Source organism: Haliaeetus albicilla, chromosome 19 (genome assembly GCF_947461875.1).
Source record: "Haliaeetus albicilla chromosome 19, bHalAlb1.1, whole genome shotgun sequence".
In the NCBI taxonomy this organism is placed as follows: Eukaryota; Metazoa; Chordata; class Aves; order Accipitriformes; family Accipitridae; genus Haliaeetus; species Haliaeetus albicilla.
Window position 1 is genome coordinate 10,660,355 of NC_091501.1, and position 25,493 is coordinate 10,685,847.

Consider the following 25,493-nt stretch of genomic DNA (forward strand, 5'->3'; position numbering starts at 1 on the left):
CCCCAAACTTTCCAGTCAGCTTTCCTAGTTACAAGGAGAGAAATCTGTCTCAGAAATCTCATTAAAGATTTTAAAGCCGAGAGAAAACTGCCATTTCTTTTGCCATGGATCTCAGAGGCACAAATAAATGTACATACTTGCAAAATAAAGTTAATAAAAATTTAACATTTCTTCCAACAGAGGCAATGCCAATGTGCCAAGAGCTTGTAAACCTATATATGGTGTCTGAGGCATCTGAGGACACACACTGCAAGAGTATTTTCTAAATCCTGAATCCATTTCAGGTGTATTTTATGTATGAAAGTGAATTGGCTTCAACTATAAAAACTATCCAGAAATCATGTTTGTGCTAAGGTTTGGGAACAGAGAAGAGGACAGGGAAAAGGAGGAGGGGAGGAAATGTTTCACATTTTTTTAAACTATTTTGTAATCTCCTCAGTAGTCCTCACTCATATGTGTGGAGAATGTAGTATCTACGGTTTACTGGAAATGCTTTTGTGACTGTGTGGCAAGCAAAAGGGCCTAACATAGTTTCTAACATAGTTCACATTCCTTCCTAGCTGTGATGTGTCTTCCCCATTGTTTTTCCTGCCTTATACTGCCCATTCTTTCATTTTTTTTATCCTTCCACTTTTCTGTTACATTTTTTCCCTGCCTGTCGTAGTTCCGCCACATACCTCTACCTTCCTCCTCTCCATAAATTCCTGCTCCTCTTTCCCAGCTGGTACCCCCACAGCTTATCTCCAACCTTTATGCTCCCACACATAACCTTTCCCTGTTTATAAGGAAGGAGTCTGTCACTCCATTTCTCTTAACCTGAAACTATTCTCACGTATCATTAACGTGACCTCTCCTCCAATATGCCACATTAGAACAAAAGGGGATGACATTAGCCAGACCAAGTGACAAGAAAGGCCAGAGCTCCCTCCCCCTCTTAAAGAAAAAAAAAAAAGGAAGAGAGACAAAGAGTAAATCAGGGGCAAAAGGATTCTGGACTCCTCAGCATGGAGCTGGTGCCTCCCCTCATCCTGAGTTTTCCAAGAATAAAGGAGATGCCCCATTTTCTTATGTTACAGAGAAGGATGGCCCCAGTTCCTCCCCAGTCACCCTGTACGCTCACTGCTGTCTGAAGTTCTGGTAACAAACAAGCTGCACCAGCTCATTTCGAGTCCCAGAGTGCCTCTGGAATAGCAACACATGAAGTTAAAAGCCACATTAATTTTCATTTGCTTTTAAGAAACATTAGCTTTTCTGTTAAAACACCTACATTTCGTTTGCTAAGGATATTTTTTTTTTTTTTTTGAATCGTGCAACTCCAGATCACCTACTTCTTTTTCTAAAGACTGCCCTTTCCTTTCCCCAAGCCATGTTATGTTCCCTCTTTCCTCCTCCTTTCAACCCACTGTGAGCAGAGAGTTTGTTTAAACAGTAACTCCGAGCTGTGTCCTGAGATAGTGTGAGAACTTCAGCCTTCCCCTGGCTCACACTCACTGTCTTTCACTGTGTAAGAAGCCACTCACGACCGTGCAGGCAGGCACAGACCTTTGCAGGGACAGAGCCAGGCTGAGGTTTTTCAAACCTTTAATCGCGCCATTCCCTCAGCACCTCTTTACAATGAAATGGAGAGAAGGCGGCTTCGATTCATCTCTCTGCAAATCCTCAGGACAGCCTGAAAAAAAAAAAACAAAAACCGAGAGCAGGAAAACCTCCCAGACCTGCAGCCCTACGCTTACCCCCCCGACGCAAACCCGCCTGAAAGTTGGATCTTCACCGGGCCCGCTATACTTAAAGTGGTTTTGCGTCTTACGTTTTAGGCTGAAACTCCCATATGTACGCACAAAACGCAGCTTCATGGAAAAACCTGTAAGTACGGTAAGGCAACGCAAAGGAGCTATAAGGGAAAAGGCACGAGGACAGAAACACGCGTGTGTTTGCTCCCGCTGCCCCGGGGCCGGATCCTTCATCCCGGCGGGAAGGGAACGGGAGGGGAGGGGGCGCCACGCCCCTGCCCCGCCCCGGGTGGCCGCGGCGGGCGGGGCGGGGCGGGGGCCGTGCCTGGCACCTGCGCGGCGGGCGGGGCAGAGCCCGGGGCGGCGCTGGGTGCGGGGCAGAGCCCGGCCCGGCCCTCGGCGGCTCAGCCCCGGCGCTGGGGTAGGAGGCGGCGGCGCAACAGGTTAGCGGAGCGGAGCGGAGCCCGGCTGTGCCCATGGCCGGCCGCGGCCCCGTGGCCGAGCAGGGCTACATCCGCACGGTGCTGGGCCAGCAGATCCTGGGGGAGTTGGACAGCTCCAGCCTGGCGCTGCCCTCCGAGGCCAGGCTCAAGCTTTCGGGCGGCCGGGCCGGGGAGGAGAAGGCGCTGCGGATCCACCGGCAGGTCCAGCAGACGCTGGCTAGGAAGAGCCGGGGCTCGCTGCGTAACGGTGAGTGTCCGGCCCCTCGGTGCCGTCCGGTGCTGGCGGCGGCGGTTTCGGCGGCGGCGGGAGCGCGGGAAGGGGCTCCGGGGGCGGCGGCCCCGGGGGGAGACCCGAGCCGCTCGGGGCAGCCGCCGGTACTACCGTAGGTCGTCGGCCTTCACGGGCTCGGACAGAAAAGCGTGGCCCTGTCGCCTCTTCCCTTTCTTGTTTCCCCACCCAAGCGCGTCAAAAGTTTCTCCCTCCCGACGGCCGGACCGTGGGTGAGCGGCGGGGGCTGCCCGGGGCAAGAGTCGAGCCGAAATTTTCCTCACCCAGCAACCGCTCACTGTGCTTATTTGAATACCTTCGCTTTACCCACTGGCCCTGTTTGCAAAATAAACCGGGAAGAAACGTAGGAAATGTTTTTCCTTGTTTCACCTCGAAAAAAAACACAACAAACCAACCAAAACCAACCAACAACTAAAAGGAGGTTTGCAAAAGTAACTCTAGGAAAGGCCTGAATGGGAAACATGGGACGATATCGCTACCAGACATTATTTACCCTGTTCTTTGACGTGCACGTCACAAACTGACATCAGTCAATCCTTGCTTCCAGGACCTTGTAGCCCAAAGGCCAGATCCGTCAGCCAGGTCCGCACAGTCGTGCCTTTTGGCCCAACCAGGGTCTGGCACCCACGGAGTGACTTTGTCAGGTGCTGAGGGTTAAAAGCAAGCTGCTCGAGGGGTTTAGTCTTAACTATTAATGGCCAAGAGATGTGTTGTTTTCAAAGTAAATTGAAAAAAAGCAGCCCTTACCATGAAAACTTTAATCCTGTTTTTAAATAGGAAGACACGACTGACTTGCAGGCTATATACCCTGTTGCTCGGTTGTCATTAAAGAAGTTGCCACCTTTCATTTGCAAAAAGCTGTGAGCCAAAGGTCTTTAAATTTATAACTATACTTCACTCGTCTATCTTGTCAGGCAGAGGAATGTTTCCTTGTACTTCATCTGGCTTCTATCTAAAACATGCCTCATGGCGAAAAATGCATACAATGCAGACATGGACATACTCTGCTCAGAAAAATCAGGTACACAAATCCATAAACAGGTACACACAGCTGTGCAATGTGCAGCTACACATGTGAGTCCTTAGCTCGGCTGCTCTCATTTAAATAAGATTTCTAAACACTTTTAGAGTAACTTGATTTCTTTTTCTCTCAACAAAGAGCCTGGGAAAAGCTTTTTAAGAATAGTTAATAAATTATATGGCGTCATGAACGTGAGACCATGTCTCTCAACCATGCATAAAACACTATTAAGACAAAGTTCCCCTCCTCCTAACTCAACTTATCTGGAATATGTTAACAGACCTGATGGATTTGGGGATAGTTGTCTTGGTTTGCTTTGTTTTTCTAAAGGTCAAGTATTTGATCCCTTTGCATTTCTGAGATAGCAAAACTTTTAAGCTTCAAGATCAGGAGTGACAAATGACATGTCTGTTACATGTATTGTTCATGCATAAAATGAACTTTTCTTCTTTCAAATGTATTCTTGTGCCCAACCCACCATACGTTTTTTTAGTCCCACTGCAAAGCTCAGAAAAAACAAATGGACCTGGAATGGACCATGTGTTTATACATATATATATGTATAATGTATATGTATATCTATCAATATCTTAAATGTATATAATGTGAATCAAATGCCTATCATGCATTTAACATATTGACATTCTTGAAAAATATACATATATATGCATATAGTGTGCTTCCTATATAGACTTGCTCAAAATTTGACTATGCTTTGAGAACATTTGGATTCTTATATGTGGGGTACTTTTTAAAAATGTGCAGTCTTTTACATGCAAAAAACTCACTTTCTCTGAATTATAACAGTTTTCTAGATACATTTACTAAGGGTCCCATATTGTTTGCAGTTGCAGCGAAGATGATACAAAGATTTAGAAGGAGCAGGAGCAGGCCTCTCTAAGATAACTGTCCTATCTGTAGGAGTATTTCAGACTCTGTTCAGCAAGGTACTTAGCACATACCTAACCAGAGTATTCATATACATGCCTAAAATTAGCCAAGTCCATAACCACTGGGTATGAAAAATCAGTAAAGGTCCTGCCTAGTATCGTCTGTGCACACCTATTTTCCACTGACTGTACTTGAAGCTTTGAAGCTGCAAGAAGTACTCTGTCAGGCAGCATAATTTCTCCTTAGCGTTTCAAATTAAAGGTGACTGCTTAGCCTTGAGCATTACCTTTAAATGGAAAAACATCCTTTTGCTTCCTACCCCCATATTGTTTGCTGTTTCATGCCCTTTCCTCACCTTTTGGAGGGTGTATTTCTTCTTTTTTATAATAGAAATTCAGGTTGTTCTCAGATTTGAGGATTCCACTGGCTGCCAAATGATTGAAGTCACATACTGCCGTGACTTTTCAAGATGTAGTCAAACATTGTTAGTAGCTTTTCAAGCAGTAGTTTAACAACAGCTGCAAGTTTTCCAGTTCATCTGATGCTGAACCTTTATAAATTAAAGCTTATGCTGCCCTTAAAAATTATGAACAACTAAAGAAGCTGTATGAAATGTCTGAATTCTTTTTAAGGATGGAAATGGAATGATAGATGGTTCAGCCTTATCAAAGACAAATGTCATTCAGAATCATATACCTTAATAACTGGTGTTTTTCAGCTCACATATGATGCAACACTATTGATTATTTTATGTGCACTTTAGGAGTCTGTTAAACTTTATTCTCTTTATGAGTCCACTTGCTTCTGATCTTGTTCAAGTTGGATTTTGATTGGCTTTTAAATTAACTTGTGGTATTTCTGTTTCTTTAGTATAATCCCTGGACCAAAGTCTACTTTCCTCTACATCCTGTACATCCTTATCAGTTCCATCATAAAAATTGAGAGTGGAATTGAGTACAGTATCATAAAAACCAGTCTGATGAACTGCTGTCTGTGTAGAGATTCCTTCTCTAGCACAGTTTTATAAACACAGTGTGTTTATAGAAAACAGAATTCTAACAACGTGATTTCCAAATCAACAGCATCAGATACAAGACTGTTACAATCAGAGCCTTATTTATTCTTTGTTTCTTCATTTCTAAAATTCTTAGTAGTATTTTTTGTTAAACTTGCTTTTAGGGGTTTGGGGGAGTGTTCTATCCTTAGCCTTCTGTTTTGCAGAATTCTGACTGTGTTAACTGCTTCATAGTGATTTTCTGTTTATATCTTTGTGGGAAAAGGATGTAGAAAAAATTCCTTGTTGGTGACTTCCACTTTTTATTGGTTTCATTAAATTCCTCACCTCTGCTTCCAGAGCCAGAAGAAATCTTTTTCTTAAGTTTGAGTACTTGTGTAAATGTACTGACCAGCACGAAGTAAAAAACGCTAGAAAAACTACTTTGGGACCAGGCATGTGCTGGCAGAGTGATGACGGCACATGATCAAAAAGAAGGCTCTTTGATCTCTAGATGAAGTGATTCAGTGAAGTTTTTGATATGCCATTCTTAAATGTCACCATCTCGGTCCATCATGAGTGGTGGAGTGTAAGAAAGGATTGAAAGATGATAGTCCAGGAACACTTGGGAGTCTCTGTTGGGGATATAATCACCCACCTGCTCTGAGCAAGAGTGGACAGTGGGTACTCAGCAGGTGGGCACTCAGGGTGCATGAAAATATCGTGGTCCTTAATAGACTTCTGTGTACAGGGTACAGCTGCATTGATGCCCGCAGTGGGGGGTTTAAAGCCAAAATTTGGCTTTCATGGCAACCATTCAAATACGAAAGCGTTGAAAAAAACTGACAACTGAGAGTTAACACTGTACATGATTTAAGGGGAATTTGTTACACCTAACTCCTAATGGAGAATGACTGTCTTTGTCATATATCGTATATCTTAGAGATGCCTCTTGTCATTGTTGCTTTTGAAAGCCAAGCGAACAGGTGATTGATCTGTCTGCAGCCACAGGCAGTGATTGCTGGGGAGGACCTTCCAAGGCCTTTGGAGATGTTGGACCTGTCACGTCTCAGGGTACAAAGGGGCCTTGAGAGGAGCCTCTGTGAAGACGGATGGGGGTTTTGCTCAGTCATCGGTACAGTCTCCCTCCTGATAGTGTAATTATTTTTTCAGGACTCAAAATTTTGTCACAACTGTTGCAAAATCAGGTGATTTTTATACAGCTTTTATTTTAGGCATGGAGAAGAGCGAAGGGGTTTAGTTTTCCTCCTCCACCGACCGCATCCAAAGCATTCCTGGGCTGCTTTGGTTCATACTGACAGGGGAGAGGGGAGACTCTGATAAACGGTTCCGCTCAATTGCCCACACATGGGTGTCTGCTGCTGTCTGAGATGCCTGAGTTTTCCAAAATATCCTCCTGGGTTGACAGACATGATGCAGGGCCTGTAGGAAATCCATCCTTTTTTTGACTGGCTGCTAGAAATCGAGTATGGTATCCTATGGCCTCTCAAATAGCATTTGTCCCTTACGGATGAGTAACTGAATCGTGTGCATATATACTCAAGAGAGAGTTTTTGTGAGACTTAAAACACTGAGTCTCACAGTTAGAAAATTTTAATCCTAACAATAAATGAACCCATAATATTTTTTTTTTTTTAATCATTCATGGCTTTTTTTTCTTTTTTTTTTTTTTTTTAAACCATTGCACTATGTGTATACGGACTGCCTAATGATTTCCGAATATATGCAATACTGAGCAAATCTGAGAGGTGGGAAAGACATATAGGTTTTTGTAGTATGGTGAAAATAAGCTGAAGGAAGCCTCGCTGGCAGAGGCAAGTTTTGATCAGATCACCTATTCTGCATCTCATAACTAACGGAAAAACACAGCATTTCGGTTACCACGTTTTCCTTTAACACACTGGCTTTTGGCAGAAGTAAACAGCATGCAATAAAAAGACATACATTTTATGTCTACCTAATAAATCTACAGGTAAAATGCTAGCAAAATAATTTACTGATATGGTAAGAGCAAGCAAGAGATACTGTAAATGCAAGTGAAATTCCATAAGCTAACATATACTGTGTTTATCTCTGAAAGACATAAAAAAAACGAGGACTACCTGAAGATAAGTGACTTACAATTTCTGATTGACTGTATTTTGCTTTTGCAAAGAGGGACTGTTAGATATGTAGTTTATCCTCAGTTAGTTCATGGACAGCCTTGTTATTTTTAATTTATCCTTATTTTTCTTTTATTTGTTTAGCAAAGGCAGGGAGTTTAGAGTTACCTAAAACATGCACAAATTACTTGCTCAAATGATCTTTATGACCTAAGTAGAAAAATAACTGAGAGTAATTTCTCACTTAGTAAACTGGACAAAAAATACTAACTATAAAGAAACAGAAATGTATGTGTATTTGTATTTAAAGACATATGGAAGTACTTTAATATGCAGCAATGCATAAAGTGAATCTTTAAAAAGCAGGCACAGGTGATAGGCTAAGATGGAGTCTTACTGGCCACCTGAAACAGTACATTGATATGGGAATAGTATCAGACAAATGAGAGATTTATATGAATTTGTAGATTTTGGATGTCGGTGTACGTTGGCAGGATTTTTTTGCAGTATAAAACAACAGTTTGCTCTTACTGCTTTCTCACGTACTTGGATAACCCTTGGGCTATGGTAACCTTGTAATGTCACAAAGGAATTATTACAATCCAAATCATGAGTTTGACCAAGCTGCATCATTCCACTCTCATGACGCAAAGTTACCATGAATGTGTCTTAACAAATCACCTAATACACGTTTAAGTCTGTCTCTCATGGCCAAAATGAAAGAATTGGAAAGTATGATTAAAGCAAAATAACTGCAAAGTATGATTGAATTAGGCCTCAAATTATTGCAGTCTGCTATTATATTGTATATAATATAGTATAACACAATAATATATTATATTATGCACAAATTTGGACTTAACCAGGTAGCTACATGCTAGTGAGAATCATTCATAAATTATTCTTGTTACATGAGTCTCTTGTTTATTTTCATCCTTGTCAAGCCCTTTACTAGCTATGGACGCTAAGGATCAAAGATACAGGTGTACTGAAGTTCCTAGGGATACCCGTGTGCACCTAATGAAGGCCAGAGTCTAACTGCACAAACTGAAAACCTCAGCTCTTTGGCACACGTACACCAGCTGCTTTCAAAGATCCCAACAGGCATTCGCCTGCGTGGTTTTGGCACCTGAATTCCCATGGGCATATGACTCCTACTGTTTTTAGAAGTGGAGACTTCAGCAGTTTGACCAAGTTAATGATTGGTTCTTTAGATTTCTGTAGTATCTTAGGTAGTATCTGCTATTTTGAAAATTCATGGCCGATTAACTTCTTTATTGACCACTGTTATCTGTTCAGCCTAAACTTCTGCAGCACCCACTGGCCCCATTTATGACCGATTTGAGGTATATCATGCTTTCAACTTCTGCTTCACCTCTTTAAACCCATCTGTGTTATTTATATTCCTGTATGCTGATTCTCATAGTAACATGGGAATATCATGGATAATTATTTCAGCAGTATCTGTTGCTTTAAAAAAAATTAATAGAAGCACTTTTTCTTTGACAATGCATTGTACCAGTGAAAAAGAAACAGCCTGAAGTTTTTGCTTGGTTGGTTTGTTTGGTTTTAATTAGAAGAAGAATGCAGTTTTAGTGAAAGAAATAATCACAATGCACTGTTCTATTTTCAAAGCTGGGTCATGGAAAAAAAGAATCGGAGCTGATGATACGCTGTGGATCATCTTCTACATTATTTGTAGGATTAGTGAACCTCTCAGGTGCAGATTTATAGTGTCATTAAGCAACCCTACTTTACAGCATCATATGCAACGTGCCTCCATAAGCCATAGAATTTGTTCGTAGATACTTTGTGCTCTTCGGGTGAAGCACTGAGAAGGTTAGTGAAGCACTACTTGCTCCAATATCTCATCTTTATACTAGCACCTAAGGGAGAAGAAACATCAGCAGTTGAGGTAGATGACTATGAAATAAACAGTCTATACTCAGTGTATGCTATTTGTTTACAGTGGTACATTGTGAAAATTGCCTCTCTAGGGTGCACAGTAACAGGGGTATACACAGCAACCCATGTTTCTCATCTACAATCTACAGCTGCAATATTTTCATTTCTTGTGTACTGTGCATGTTATAGTCAGCCTCTAACATAAACCATGCATATATATTCAGAGTGGTTACAGTGGAAAATAAGTGTTCTTAGTCACTGCTCAGTGATACCATTTCTCAGTACTTAATCATCTGTCATTATCTGGGATATTTAAAATATCAGCTTGCAGTGTTAAAACATTTTTCATTAAATAGCTGCATCAACAACAAGACTTCTAAAAGTTAAAAATATGTCGTAAATAGGAAACTGAAAAACTGGCTTGTATCCTCAGAAAGCTTTGCTTAGCAATGTTTTGAATGTGATACACCGAATGCAAATGTATTTCCATCATTTCCCTGTCTTATTTTCAGCTTATATATATTAGTGGCAGTGTCGACTGTAAATCGTCCTTTATAACAATATCACGTTTTGTTAAAATCTCGCTGATGTTTGGTTATAGGCAGTTTGCACCGTGCATCCAGTGTTCCAGAGCGTGTCTATAACGTGGGGATTACTGAAAATGATTCTGCACTAAGAACTCCCTATGGTTTTTCATATTACCAGTCAAACCAGGTGAGGAAAAGATGACAATGAATAGAAATTAATGTATCGCATGCATAGTTTATTCATTTTGTTACCACAAATAATAACACGTAGATGGTGTTTCAAGGTTTGTTTGCTTGCTTGCTTGCTTTTTAAAGCCTGATTTCTAGAAAATGAGGTTTTTAGAGTGGAGATCTGTTAATGTTTTACCCCTTCCAGTGACTTCTGAGCCCAGTGGCTAAATTCAACTCAGTCATACAGACAGGCTTTTTGCAATCCTGTTGGTTTTGTGAGAATTGGCATCAGGGTAGAAAATTAAAACCTATATGAACACCCCACTAAAGCAAAGGCTGTGACAAGCCAGATCTTCATCCGTCCCACCAGGCAGCCAGTCAGTCTTCACATCTGTAGCTCAAAGCGGCCGGAGGCCATGCCGCCACTCACAAGACTTGGAGGTTGCTAGAAGAAGTTCAGCGATCCCGTGGGGTAACAAATGACATGGGTAGGAGCTGGGAATGTGGTGAAAGAGGTTAGGGAATTAAGCATCCAAAACCACAGGAAAACAGATTGCTTTAGTTTCATAAGGACAGGTAGAGTGTTCCTTATCATTTAAAATAATCCTGTTGTAACCTGTTTTAGCATTACAAGAATTTGAGCAGTACAGTCCTTGCAATACAATGGTGTTTCTAAACTGTCTAATCATAAATTCCCTTGTTATTTTGACCAGCTTTTCTTGGGTCACGGCCTGAATGCTAAGATAAATAATTGGTTTCCTGCAGGGTTTGTGACATAGCTCATAACTGGTATGAACCTATTTGAGGGAGCAACCATATGACTTGGAAATCAACACACAGCTCAATAGCAATGCTGCTGCATGAACAACATCAGTACACTGAAAGCAATTCAGCTTGAGAACAGAAATATTTATTTAATAAGCATATACGGAGAGGCCGAGTCTTTCTTAATTTTAGATTACTTAATAATGGCTTATTGTCATTAAAGGAAATAGCGTCTGGCCAGTTAGTGAAGCAGCTCTGGCTCTGTACGGGGAGAGTTAGAACCATTTACTTAAATACATTTCCTTCTCTGTCCTCCTATCCTCTGTTCTCACCTATCATCCAGTCCATAATATTGAATGGGAATCCCTTCTCTCTAGAGGAGAGCAACAAGAGGGAAACTGGAGGTGACATAGGAACTGCAAGAAAATACTACAGTTTTCCACGTGGGGGTGGGGGAGAATTAAAAAATAAGAGAGAGAGACTATTTGTCCTGTGTGAGAGCCAGAAAAAGCCACAAGGTCTAGTATTTCACTAAAACATTAATTTCCTTGTCCCCAAACAAAAGATAAAGATATCCTTGCATAGCTTCCGTAGAATAAACAGATGTATCCAGTGATCCTTGCCTCAGCCTACTAGTTTCAGCAACCTTTACTCCTTTTGTGAGTTGATTATCACCCTCAGTAACTCCTCAACAGTGAAATTAAGGGATTTCAGTCTGGCAACTATCTGCTAAGCACTGTCCCTTCAAGTAATAAATTGTGTAAACTTCTCAGTTTACCTTAAAAAATGCCTTTAATATTACAAAACTTTAATACAACATGGAAATGGAATATACAGGGCTTTGATTAATGGCTGGATGCCACTGTGCTTACTGATCTTAAAAAAAAATTGGGCTTTGACTCTTCTATTTCAAGGCCAGATAGTCTCCCAAGTTGATTTAGTTCTGAAAGGTCTTCAGTGGAGTACAATGTCCAATTTAGAGCATAAGAAAAAGGTAGAAAAATTGGAGAGGCCCCAAATGGCACCTAAACGGTAAGAATCTTGAAGGCACATCCTACAAAGAAAGGTTGAAGGAAGTGGGTTTGTTGAGTTTAGAAAAGATGAAATTATAAAGCAAGATGATGATCCATTACTGTCCATGCCCATTAGAAACAGGAAAAGAAAAATCATCTTAAATTGCAACTGTAGAATTAGGGAAACCATTGAGATGGTTTTCTTAGAATGTTATGTAATCTCCTTCATTTTTAAGAGGTTAGACAAACAGGGAAGGGACTATCTCTTTTTCCTAGATCCTACCCCAAAGTGAACAAGAGGGCTTAATAACCTTATATTAATAAGGTTAATAGCAATATGCAGACACTTTAGTATAATATTTTAATATCTGACTGATTAATTTTCTTCTGTCTATTGGAAAACCTTGAATTTAATTTTAGTAGCAGATGTGGGTGTTAATCCCTGAGGAGTTTCAAACTGAAACTAAAATCTCCATTAATAAGCAGACTGTTCGCTACCAGGCATAATTGACTTGTGCACCTATTTTAAGTTAATGACAGAAGACTAGCTGCTTAGACTTTGTCTCCTCATGTTTAGACTTTGTAAGGCAGATACAAAGAAGTGTTGCAGAATCCCATTTAATGCACAGTTTTGGTGATGTTCACATTTTGTTTTCTGATTCTGAGAGCAGACCTTAGAATTTTTATCTTTACTTTTTTGGTTTGGTTTCCTTGCTATTAGTCCTAAATGCTGTGATCTTACTGAGACTCCTGTTCTCTTATGCACCCTTGAATAGGTGGCCTCGCCATCCTGTTTTACAAATGGCTGGGGGACGAGGATTACTTACAAAACAATGGAAGAGAGAGCTCAAAGGCAGCCTCTGAAGAGACTAGAGGTTTCACCCCAACGAAGTCCTGAAAGATTGTCATATGTGTCCAATGATTTTCACTATGACGGAGGGATTTCAACTGGATTCTCCATGAGACATGGAGATAGCAAGAGATCCAGCGGGACCATCCCACCAAGATATGCTCGGTCTGAGATTGTTGGGTACACTCTTCGTGATTCAGTGAACAGGGGATGCTTCTTTAAGAGACACTCCCACATGGGCCCTGTTAATGGTGCCGTCCTTGATGGTGTCTACCCCAGCCCCGCTGTCCCTCTGTACCATCAAGCAGGCAACAGTCGCAGCATGACCAACCTTTTGGAGAAGGAGAACTACCTGACCTCAGGCAGTGCGATGGGACAAGTGAGATCACCAATTGCTTCCCGTTTGGGCTTTCAGAACAGGCAATCTTTAAGGCGCAGCTGGTACCAAACTACTTTCAGAAGCACGCAGACCAGGAGGGAAGCTTCCCAGCCAGCTTCAATAACCACTGTCACTGCAGAAACGGATGGGAAGAGGATGCCGTTGACAGCTGCCGTGGCAGCAGCAGGGAGAAATGGTTTCCTGCAGAGTGAACAAGTCACCGTCAATGGATCTCAGCTAGGGTAAGCACGAGGCAGGACCTGCGTTGGTTCTGGGGTGTCACAGCTGAAAGGAACCTGTTTGTTTAAAAATAGAAAGTAAACTGACAGCTTAGAAAGTAAACGGACAGGTTATGGTTCAGCAGCCAACACAGTGTATGAAATGTCAGTGCAGAGGATGCAGAACGTAGATCAGCTTTTAAAAATCCACTTCCAGTGCAACAGAGGAAAGGGAGAAAAAAACGTATGTGTATGTACATACTGCAGGGTCCACTCCTTCTGCTCAGGTTTGGGGCCCCCTTTTACCAAGAGTTAACCAATTTTATAAGGAGACATATAGTAGGCACTGAGTGATTTACAACTTAAGTCACAATACACAGTAATGTATTGGCAAATTTTGTGCTCATAAGAGACCGGATGATTTCAGCACTGGTTCTCGTGAGAATAGGTCAGAAATCTACCAGTGAAGCAGATTGACAATTTCCAGTTAAAAATCCTTCATGGTTTCAAGGAAACTTTTTAGTTTTGATAAACTTCAGTTAAAATACAGGCAGGAATTTCTCTTAGCTCTGTAGCACTGTCCATCCCTGGAACAAATACAAACTGCTCTGAATTTCAGGGCTTTTTAATACCATGAGATCCTACATGCTCTGAGGACGCTATCTGAATTTGAAGCCCGGTTAGCTCCATGGCAGAAATTCCCAAAGCTGCCCCCGATCACAGGAAAATTGTTTAAAATCTTAGAAGCACTTTTTTTTTTTTTCCACAAAATTACTTCTTTTTTCCCCTGAAATTCCCTTCTAGAGAAGATTTCAGAATGTCTAAGATCAGTTCCATTTTCAAAAGAGAAAATGTATCAGTTCTGAAATTCCCCTCAAAAGTGAATATTTTTTTTCATTTTAGAATAATCCTGAATGGTTCCAGAGCTCTTAAGGTTCAATGGACAGAACAAACCACTTGGTAAACAGGGGATGGTTACTTGCAGTGTTTACTGTGGTTTCTGTTTTTTCATAATCCAAATAGGATTCCAAGGTTTCTTATGTAAGTTAATCACGGTGTAATTTACAACAGTGTTATTAAGAAATGTCTCTTTTTCCATAACTGTCTAGCTGTTATGTTCATTTTTCTGAAGGCCGCCTTTCTTCTTTTTCTAAATTTGTTGCTGTGTGAGATGAGATATCATCCGATATCACTGCTGTGTACAGATCAGTTATTTTCTGTCATCAACTACATGTTGTGTTTTATGACTAGATTTACAAATATATACAGTCTTGTGCCCACATCTGATCTGGATCAAAATTTTCACCTCTGGGTGATGCAGGAGTTAAGAGATCTGGTATTAATGATGTGACCCTTAAGTATTCAGTCTTTACCGCAAGTAAGTCCAGAAAAAACAGCTGAGAGCTCACAACAGCTAAAGATTTGGGAGTAGTAATGTTGAAAATAGGTGCCTGGGAGGACTTTGTTTCTCAGTAAGACAATTTACAAACAGGCATATATCCCATTGACTTAATCATTTACTTAACTTTAAGCACATCCTTGAGTGCATTTCTGAGCCACAACCAGCAATTTTGATATTTAATTTTGTGTAGGAGCAATTTTGGTTCTTCTTTGGCAGGTGCAGACACTGGAGTCTGGTTGTCTGCCTGCACAAAAATCAACCAAAGTGGTTTTCATACCTGCAGATGTAAACGTCTATCTTGGGTCATTGTGCAAGTGGCTTGCTTGAGACCATGCTGAACTCAGGTGGAAGATTTGTGACCTAATGGAAATCTTTTTGACAACGTAATTCCTTAAGTGCCAGTTTTTAAATTCAGATTTGCTGGAAATTACAGAGGAAAACAAATGGAAGTGCTGTGAAAGCCTCTAAAGTTCTTTTTGCAGATGTTCACAGATTTCATTTATCTCAGCGCTTCTATTTAATTTACTTGTACATATCTTGTTCAGATTTTTAAATACCCTTGGTTCTAGTTTAGTTTCATAGCTACATTTTGGGGGGAGTAAGGGGCTCTTTATTTTACCCAAAGTTTTAAAAAGTCTCTGTAAAATATAATAGCTTATATTAGCGAAGAGGCTGATGAAAAGCAGCATGTAAGATACAATTCTGGAAGAGATTTGCACCACTAGATTCTTAAATGATGAGGAAGAAATGGTAGCTATTTTAGCTGACTGAAGTAAGTATTTGTTACACGTGCTTATGTAATGACATGTGTATGGTATCGAAATACATTATTACCGTTTTCAGACATCTAAAATACACATGTAATAAATCCCCTTGTAATTCTCACCACTGGAAGGGCTTCATGCAGAAGTCCTATTGTTATTGTAGTACATTTTGATTCATCCACATCTAGCTACTGCACAGTTTAATGTAGAATTAATTATTTAAAATGTAATAGACAACCTTTTGCTTTGGGGTATACACTGCTGTCAGATCAGAGCTATTTCACTCAAGTCCATCATTCCACCAGTAGTGTAATAATTTCTTTTGACAAGACTTCTCAGTTTAAGAAGTTAGTAGGGACTTTCACATTTCTTGTCATTTCCCATTCTCTTTGATTTTAAGACTGCATTATCTGATATACTGCTCCCTTACCTCTTGCTCCCTTAATAATGGAAGGGGGGGAAAAAGGTCAGCCTGTTTTCTGAGTAACTTAATTTTTTCCAGAATGTTATACTTTTTTATGCAAATCAAAATTTAGGTTTTTCCAAGGTTAATTAAGAGGATATAAAGTAGTTCTGTAACATTAAAGAGAAGCAGTGGACTAGCTGTGTATAGTATTTGAAATGTATATAAAAGCATTTTCAAACTTTCTGTACAAGAATTAGCTCATGCTATGAAATCAAAGTAGAAGAATCAGAGTATAGAGATGCTGTCTCTGTATCTTCTGGTAAAGTGAAGCAGTTAAAAGCATCCTCATATCCAGGGCTTAGGAAAGAGAGAGATTCAACCTGAAGCTGTCTGAGAAACAGCTGCTCACAGAATCTGACCTCTAAATGTATTGAGAGCTGTCACAAAATGATCAGACAACACAGTGTATATATCTCAAAAATGTTACATTCTGGCAATTAAGGTGAAGTCAGAACTTGTCAAATCATTGTTCTGTTTAACAACCGCTGCCTGCATATCCATCTGTTTGTTGTCGTTGCACATGCTGATCAGCCACGTGGCTATTAAGTTTGCCTGTAAAAGTTCTGAGGGTAGGATGGAATCATTGCATCAAATTCTATTTTGACAAGAGTTAGGGTGCTGCAACTTTATGAATACCATTGAGGGTCAAAGATGATATTGTATCCTTTATTACTGTCAGATAAAACATTAGTGAAAGTTATTTTTATCCAGTGAAGAGCAATCCTAGTATGGCAGTGAACAACAGAAGAGAAAGATTTTGGCTACTGCACGTGAAGGAGTGTCAGCCATGAAGGGATAACTCTGGAGAATGGCGGGCTGCTCCCGGTCACAATGCAGATCCGCACACCCAGCACTTAGAAATTTGGTCTCTGGCTGTACGTGCGTTTATCTCAGCCGGATAGTGACTGCTGGTGGACCTTTACTACTCTGGGACGTCCTTGGTGTCCTGAGGCTGAGCTCCCACGTGGATTCTCTGGTGTCCCACGAGGGATCAGCTCATGCAGCAGTCTTGACCTTGGCAAGGGCGTGGATAGAGTCCTTCTCTGCTGTTAGTCACTGAAATGACTGACAATTTGATACATCGGAGACGCCCTGTAGAAGGTGACTGAATTTTGTCAAAGGGCTCCAAAGGTACTGCAGTGACTAAGAGGCAGGTAGGCATGCTCACATGTGCACATCTATAACATGGTCACAGATCCCTTGTTGATTGAAGAAACCTGACTAAAACCCAAGCTTGAAATTCCTGTTCTTCTGTTCCACTTAGAGAGAGCAAGAAGAAATATGACGTGGCTTTTTTCCATTACTCATTGTTCAAGATGTTTAAGTAGGTTTCTGATCAGTACATTCCACTTGCAACTTAAGAGTAACTTCCTAGCTACTTTGTTTTAAATCCCGACTGAGGTAAACTCTGAAAATCCGGAAGCTGTAAGCGTTGCCAGACCAGAGCCCAAGGCACTAGAGACACTAACCATAGTTCTGTCTAATTTCACTTTGATTTAACCTTTCCATTGACATCCTCAACACACTGTCCCCTTCATTTCATCTTTGTCTTGCACAAGCGTGCCTCAGCACCTATAGATGCAGCGTATTTGCTCAAAACACTATCTCAGAGGAGGGGAGAAGACGAGAAATAACATGATTTATACCAAAGGGAAATATAAAGGCAGGTAAAAACCTCAGGGTACAGGAGTATAACTTCAGTTGCAACAGGTGCATCGAAATTCTTCTTCATTTCTTTGCTGTCCTTGCAGCCATACTAATTGTCTTTTGCCTCAGCAAAAGCAAGCACCAGATGTTGATTTACAGTGTAGCTGGCAGGAAAAATTCCAACAAAATCCATTTTTGTCTCGGAGCTCATGAGTTCATCATAAATATTTTGGGGAAAAGAGTTGGGTTTCAGTGTATTTGTAGCAAGATTCCCTGTGAGAAATCTGCCTGACTTCTGCCTCGTTTGTCTACCTTGCTCCTCTGCAGCCCATTCTGGGCACGCCTGGACTTCCAGACTCTTTCATTGCTGCCAGTCCATTACTGAGGCAGTCTCAGAGCTGAAGAACTGAGTGACTCCTGGGGCAGTCCACAAACACATGCTTTAGAATTTTTTTTTTCTCAGTATCAAAACATTTCGTATTTCACGTTTCTGAACATTGTTTATTATTTAATATTTCTGCTTAGTTAAAAGAAAAAAATCAAAATTTTCATTTAAACCAATTTATTTGCCAGGCACCTATTTTAACATAAAAAGTAATTGTGTCAAAATTTCTAATTTTAGATGCACTTACTGAGATGATTGTCAGGTAAACCATTCTGATTCTGGTAGCTCTGAAGTAGGGAGTTATTGCCAATGACTGCTTGTTTCACTGTGGTTCACAGACTGTCCTCTCATTCCTGTCTGGCCAGCCTGGGATCTGGTTCTACAAAATTTTTTGGTTTTAAAAAAATAGAATACTCATGATTTTGTCCACTGCTTCCTCCCTTCCCCCCCTCCCTTTTTTTTTTCTCTAGGTGGAGAGTATTTGAAACAAAAAGTAAATAAAAAGTCTGGGGAACGTAACCACCTGTCCCAGAGCTAGTGCACCTGATTGTGCCATAAATTGTTTTATGTTCCATTTACTGGGGAAAAAAATGGGTCTGGTGACCTCTCTTTCCAGTTTTGTATATTGTTGTCTAACACAATTGTAATTCAAGCAAACATGCTGGAAATTGGGAGGAAAATAGCTACACATATTTTTAATCCTACCACAGGCGATGTACATCCTTGATTTAATGAGTAGTGTTTTTATTTTGTCCCACCTGAAAAAAGGCTTTGCCCATCTGTCCCACCTGAAAAAAGGCTTTGCCCTTCTATTTCAAGCTAGAACAACTTCTATAAGCTTGAAAAAAGCAGGTACTGAGCCTTGCATATATGTAGTCCGGGAACTGAGAAACTGCAGAAAGGCATGAAAACAAATATAAAAAAGAAATCAACACATTACTGAGAAAAACATCAAGGTATCTTCTTGATCAGTAAAAGACACTCTAATTTGGTTATGGCCTCCTTTGGATCTTAGTGCTTCGTCCACTGATGTTTCCATTTTGTTTTTATAATGTGAAGCATGACTTGCTTTGTCCAGAACCTCTCATTGTTGCAATACTTCCATTTATGATTTTCTCTTCCCCCAGAATTTTAGTATGTCTTAAAGCTTTTATAATATTTTCTGCTGCTGGAAAGGGAATAATTTTCTAAGAAAAGCTGAAGTTACTTGAAAAATATGAAAATCCTGGTATTACAAGAAATTTCACAGGCTAAATGATTTTTCTGCAGTCTTGCTTCACTATATTTCCTCTGTCTATATTTTTAAGGAGCCCAGAAGGAGAGATGACTCTGGATCGTGCAGTAAGCATACTGAAGAGTGAAAATACACAGTCCACCCCTAGGATTCTTGCTGCAGTGATTTTCATACAGCATGAGTGCTTCCAGAAAGCAGATGCCAGAAGAAAAGTAAGTAATTATTTTTATGCCAGTTACAATCAGGTAGAGCAAATAACTTTCTATACTGTATGGCACTGTGTGCCAACATGAAAAAAAAAAGACACTCCAAGAAACCTTGTAGGATACTGATGTTGAATATTTTCCCTAAAATATGCTGATGCTTTTTTGCTGCAGATTCTTTTAAATCTGTGGAATGGCACTTGTGTATGCTAGCAAAAATTTGGTCTTTATCATTTTGTGATAGGAGACATAGAAATGTAGGGTAAGAATTCACCCAAACCATCTGTAATTACAGATGTTTGTGACAAACTTTTAAAAGACCCCATTGATTAGGATCCCACAAGCTCCTGCAGGCAAAGAGCTTTACTACCCTTACCAGTTATTCCCAAAGTATAACTTAAATCTCCCTTTTGCAAACTGAGTTGATTAATTTCTATCCCATCTTTATGGATATGGAGAAGAATGTGTATTTTTCTGTCTCCTTGATAATGGTTTTTCATATATGTTAAGGCTGCTAAGTGTATACCCAATTAGTTTGCTCTTTTTCAGGCCAAACAAACATAGCTCTTTCAGCCTTTGTAAGTTGTAGAGTCTGAACTTTTTCGTCAATATATTTGCTCATTTTTGACTGACATGCTTACATCGTTGGTACAGAAATATCCCAGAAGAGAAAACTCTGGGAGTACAGTGCAAACTTGTCCAAGCTTCAGGGTTTTCTAGGACTGCACAAATGTGTTAATACAGTGTATGGATTAGCCAAACTGGTAAGGGCTTGTTGGGACTGCACAAATGCATTAATACATTGTTTGGATTAACCAAATTTGTTAAGTCTCTTACAAGAGACTTGTTAAGTCTCTTACAAGTTTTTTGAAAGGACATATTAAAAATATTCTCTTCATCCTTTTCTTTAAATTTCAGTATCGAACACAATTATGGTTCCCTTGCTGAACAGTTCTGTACATTAATGTGTAAGGTGGTTGTTTATTTCAACCATTTAAAAAAAAAATTCTTACATCTGCTTTGTTTTGTAATATGCTTGGTATTATTCATACATAATCTCAGCCTTAATGCCATATTCATATATATGCCGTCCAGTTCAGTGACAGCCAAACATCACTCAACCCTTTGGTAGTTTTAACTTGCTTCATGGTAGATCAAAGTCTGTTTTGGAAAAAAACACCAGTACAATTAGAAGCCTTTAACTTCAGTCTCAGGACAGAGCTTCAGAATTGAATGTTTGAAGGTGGTTTATTATTCAGACCTCTCTCAGGCAGCTTCCTGGAAAAACAAGTGGATGAGTAAAAGAGTTCAAATTGGAGTAGTTAGCCTGAAGCCTTCTTTATTTTCCTGTCTATCCCACATATCCTAGCTGAGTTTTTCTGTTTGGTGCCCATCGGACATGTTCACATGGGCATTGTCTTGTTTCCCCTTTTTAGCCTTTTAGCCTGCATTCCTTTTCTTTGTCTCCCGATGCTTTGTTGCCTGCTACTTCATAGTGTGTGGGTCTAGTGGCTTTTCTTTTTCTCGTGAACTTGTGGTCTTACAGTATTTTGGTGAATTTTGTCTAGCGATGAAAATTTAGAAAGACCAATCAGTAGCTTTTGTAAATTCTCCTCTGCACATTAGGTGGAAATAGTACCCCTTCTTTTACAAGAGCTATAAATCCCTTGAAATTACCAACAGAAAGTCTCCATAAATGTTTAAAAAAACCAACTAGCTACAGTATCGGTGTCAAAAGGGCTTATCTACTGTAATAAAATAGGTCGATGTGCCTTCAGCATGCTCTATGCTCCACTTACCTCAGGATATATATTTCTGTATTTCATTCTGCTAGCATCTAGAAGATTGCTGAATGAATGCAGGGGGAATCAGGTCAGCAGTGCAGCAGCAAGAAAACTGTGCCTTTTGTACAACTGAATCAGAGGAAAGGCAGGCAGGCGGTGTAGTTTGCCAGGGCATGAAGGGCAAAAGGCTTTGTGATGTTTCATTTCTTCATGTTGCCAACACCTGTCAGTCGTATTGAATTCTTTTTATCATTAAACTCTGCACTACTCAAAACAGTTGTATCAGATTTCTAAGTCTTTCACATGCTGTTGGTTCTACACAAGGATGAGTTTATCCACAAAACCATATGGCATTCTGAGATGCTGGAGGAAACTGTCCTCAATTGTACGTGAATGTGAAGTATTTTCCATAGTAAACTCATTCCTAAATGAGCCAAGGCTTGCTTATACCACATCACAGCTCATATGGGATTCATCATTTGCCACAACATGTAGAACTTGGAAACTATTTGTTTCCATACAGCTGCTGTAAAATAACATCTTCTTAATTCTTCATTCATTTGGGGCCAAAACCTCATTTTCTAAAGAGTTAGACACTGAAGAGTAGTTTTTGTTAAATATGGGTGGTTCAGTAGTTAACTAGCTTACAATGTTTAATGGTCTACATTTCGAAGTTTACTAGTTTACTATTTTTTTCTCAGTATGCCACAGATAAGAAGTACTAAGTATAATGTATTCTTATTTAATACACTTTCAGTACATGCACAGAAGTTAACAGGGAAAAGTATTGTCTTTCCGTCAGGCTGGCTGCTGAGGAAAAAAGCAAACTTGGCATATCAGGAACATTTTACATCAAGAAATCTCAAAGCAGTTTATAAATATTCCAGAGTTAAATCTCAAATATCCATTTCACCAACATGGAAGCTAAAATACAGAGCAATTAAATGTCTTGTCAGAGAGTACAAATATGCAGCAAAGCTGGAAGAGATTTAGTTTCATTCTCTGACATTAATTATTAAAATATAATGCCTCCCTTAGTTGTGGATTTTAACTATGACTCATATGAAAGCCCAGACGTTAACAGTCATGTCCAGATGATTAATGTTCTCTGCTTCATGTCTTTCAAATAGGAGCAAACGAAAAAAGTCCCTATGACTATTTAAAGGTTTGCTGTGGGGGCGGGGGGAGTTTTTCATTTGCAGTATCTAACTATTCTCTGCTGTGTTTTGTTTTCCTTGCAGGTTTTCTCACTTGGTGGTATCCCCAAACTTTTACAGCTTCTTGACGTTCAGAATGAGGACATTCAGCGGGCAGCAAGTGGTGCTCTGAGAAACTTGGTGTTTGAGGACAATGACAACAAACTGGAAGTGTCAGAGCAGAAAGGGATCCCACTCTTGCTCCGCCTGCTCCGCCACACCAGGGATGAAGAGACTAAAAAGCAAATAACAGGTAGTGTTTTCTGTGCAGTTGAGCATGAAGTGCTTTAAGTAGCACACAAGCTTTCCATGTGAGGTACATGATTGTTTACTTAGGCCATGTTTACTGACTAAATACATGAATATTGTCACCTATTCTAAGCTCTTCCCTTAGGGTGAAATTGCAAGGTCCTTACTCAAGACCAGTCCTTAAGACAGTAAGAAGACACTAGGAACTAACTGCAACTTCCTCTCTTAAAGCATCTTCAGAAATGACATGACTCTGTCTGTTTGCAGGAAGCTTGAAGTCCTAGATATTCCAGAAAAGAAAGCGAGGCTCCAAATAGCAAATTCTGTAGAACCATTTTGGTGAGCAGTGATCGGAGCAGTCCCAGGGGTGCCTGGGACCATAATTAATGCCTGCTACTTGCACAGCAGCTCAGCCCTCGCTTTCTGACACTCTGCTGCCAGTGCATACTGGGAGCTCCTTGTTGAAGACTGTACCCCAGAACAGTCAGGTGCTGTGGATGGAGTGGTCGTCCTACTCCCCACAAACCCTCCTGCCCCCAGTTTCTGCTCTGAGCTCTCTCACTTCTAGCTGTTCACACCCAAGCCTGTCTTCTCAGATCTGTGACAAGCAGCAAACTCTGCCACAGCAACAGCATGCCTCCTTTCTGTGTGCGGGGGAGAGCTCCTGCAGGACAGCCATTTGGCCGTAAAGATCATACGACACCATCAGTGGAGTGACCTGCATTCTGGAATCAGTCTTTGCAGGGCTTATGTTCTCATTCTTTTATTTCCAATGTCCTTGAGGAAGAACTGTTGAAAAACGGTAGGGCCCATTGCAATTTTGAAGGAAGAGCCCTTTGGATCAGAAACCCCATATTACACCTCTTGTACATCAGTGTAGTGGAAGGAACGGTGGGAAGAAATGTCCCCCATTGCTCACAAAGAAACCTGCAGTTTCTGCTTTGTTGGCTTTGCAGCAGCCAGTTAAGAAACACCCACCACTTTGTCCCTGCACTCCTGTTTGACCGGAGTGTGTCTCTAGGAGGTCAACTGCTTGTGACCCACATTCATTCTAGTTAGCATGCAAAGGAAGAGCAGGCTTATATTTTATAAATGGAAGAAAACATTATGAATAAATGAATGGGGATTTGGTTTAAGTGATCTTTAAAGATACCAGGAACACAAGCTATTAAAATAACAGTGCTTGAAAAAATACAGAAGGTGTCCAGCAGCCCTGCCTTGAAGCAAAGGCATGTTGAGACCTTCTGTAATTCTGCATTCTTTTAAGTATTTGAAATACTGTGCTCCCTAAGCTGGAGAACAAAGCTTTGTCTTGTTGGGTCTTTTGGCTCAGTTCTACAGCTCTGCAACATGAAAATGGTTTAAAGTTTTTCACATTCATCAGATGCAGATTTGGGTCACTTAGTAACTTATTGTGTAGTGTGTTGTCTCTCAGTGCTATTACATACCAGTGAGGGAAACAGTGAAAACGGTGGTACAGTGGCCAGAAAGCAAATGCTCTTGTCTTGCTAGCAACTTCATAATTTCTGACAAAAGCTTTGACTGTGCAGGATAACTCATATAGATATTGTGAATATTATTGTCTTCCCCTTCACTAGTGTGAAAATGGATGAAGGGGCACCTTCTTTCTGCAATTACTGCTGTCATTGAACATGAATATTTACTTAGGAAACATACAAGACACCAACAAAATATTTAAGCGATATCAAGCAGGATGTTGTAGTTTGCATAAAGCAAAATACTCTGATACACTTTCATGCCTATCAGTTGCAAGGGATGGCTTTAAAAATTCACCGAGAGAGAAGTATTTCTCATTTTGTTCAAGCCCAAACGTGCAGTCAGGAGGAAGTACATTGGGTCCCTCGGTGAAAATGGCACTAGGGCTACTTTCTGCCATCACGTGAGCAATTCTTCCAGCTGCCTAGCAAGCTGCAAGCAGCCAACAGGGCAAAGGGCACCCTGGTTGAATGAATCTCTATGAGAATATTAACCTTGCTTCCAGCCACTTTCTTTCCCAGCCCACGCTTCAAAGGCAGGCAAGGAGTGGGCTGCAGACAGGAGGTAGACAGTCACTGTTAAGCATATGTTTACTAAGGTCAGTGCTTCCAGATGATCTTGGCATGTGCAGAGATATCTAGGAAACACTGGAATTACAGTCCTCTACAGATTGACTATGTAGCCCAACAAGGCTGCAACATAGGCCTTTTCCAAGCACAATGCAAACCTCTGGGTGCCTTTCTACCAAAATGGTTAAACCCTGCTGAGCAACAGTTTCCCTGACTGACGGCTCACCTACAAGTGTTGGTTCTCCTCTTGCATTGCCTTTGGCTTCCTACAGGACTAGTGGAATATCATAGCTATGCATGCAATCGCACTGCAGTGTTGTAATACTTCCAGGAGAAGGTTAATGCAGAACCTCTGGGCTTCCACCTGGTCAGCATGAGTAGCCCATCTGTCTTTCCACATCATACTTACTACTTGCCTACTTTGACTGTAAATTAGAGACTTCCAAATGTGTGATATGATAATAAACTGAATGTGTTCCCCCATAAGAGATTAGTAAAATAACCTTGGTACCTGGTAATACCACGCTGAATTCCAGTGAAAGACTTCTGGCCAAGGATCGAAAGCATGTGACACTCATTAATAAAGATGTCTAAGCTCAGCCGCGGAAAGCTCTTTGTTTCTAGTGCTGTGTAGGAAGCATGGTACCAAAGCACTCCACCTGACAAAAATACACAAAGATAAGGAAGTTGTTGGAGAGAGGAAGTTTAAACTCCGAGACACAGAAGTTTTCTCATACCATACTTCATTATCTGTCAGAAATATGATCTAATGCACAAG

The 25,493-nt window shown here is 40.6% G+C and overlaps 1 protein-coding gene across 1 annotated transcript in view; it reads left to right on the plus strand.

Annotated features, from left to right (window-relative positions):
- The first annotated feature begins 2,124 nt into the window (after positions 1-2,124).
- The window catches only part of PKP2 (plakophilin 2), a 42,710-nt gene continuing 19,341 nt past the window's right edge, over positions 2,125-25,493 (plus strand). Inside the window, exons 1-5 of the mRNA XM_069807580.1 lie at positions 2,125-2,420; positions 9,998-10,110; positions 12,649-13,343; positions 19,291-19,429; positions 22,446-22,653. Of these exons, the coding sequence (XP_069663681.1) occupies positions 2,207-2,420; positions 9,998-10,110; positions 12,649-13,343; positions 19,291-19,429; positions 22,446-22,653 (1,369 nt within the window). The 5' untranslated portion in view covers positions 2,125-2,206. The remainder of the gene's footprint in view (positions 2,421-9,997; positions 10,111-12,648; positions 13,344-19,290; positions 19,430-22,445; positions 22,654-25,493) is intronic.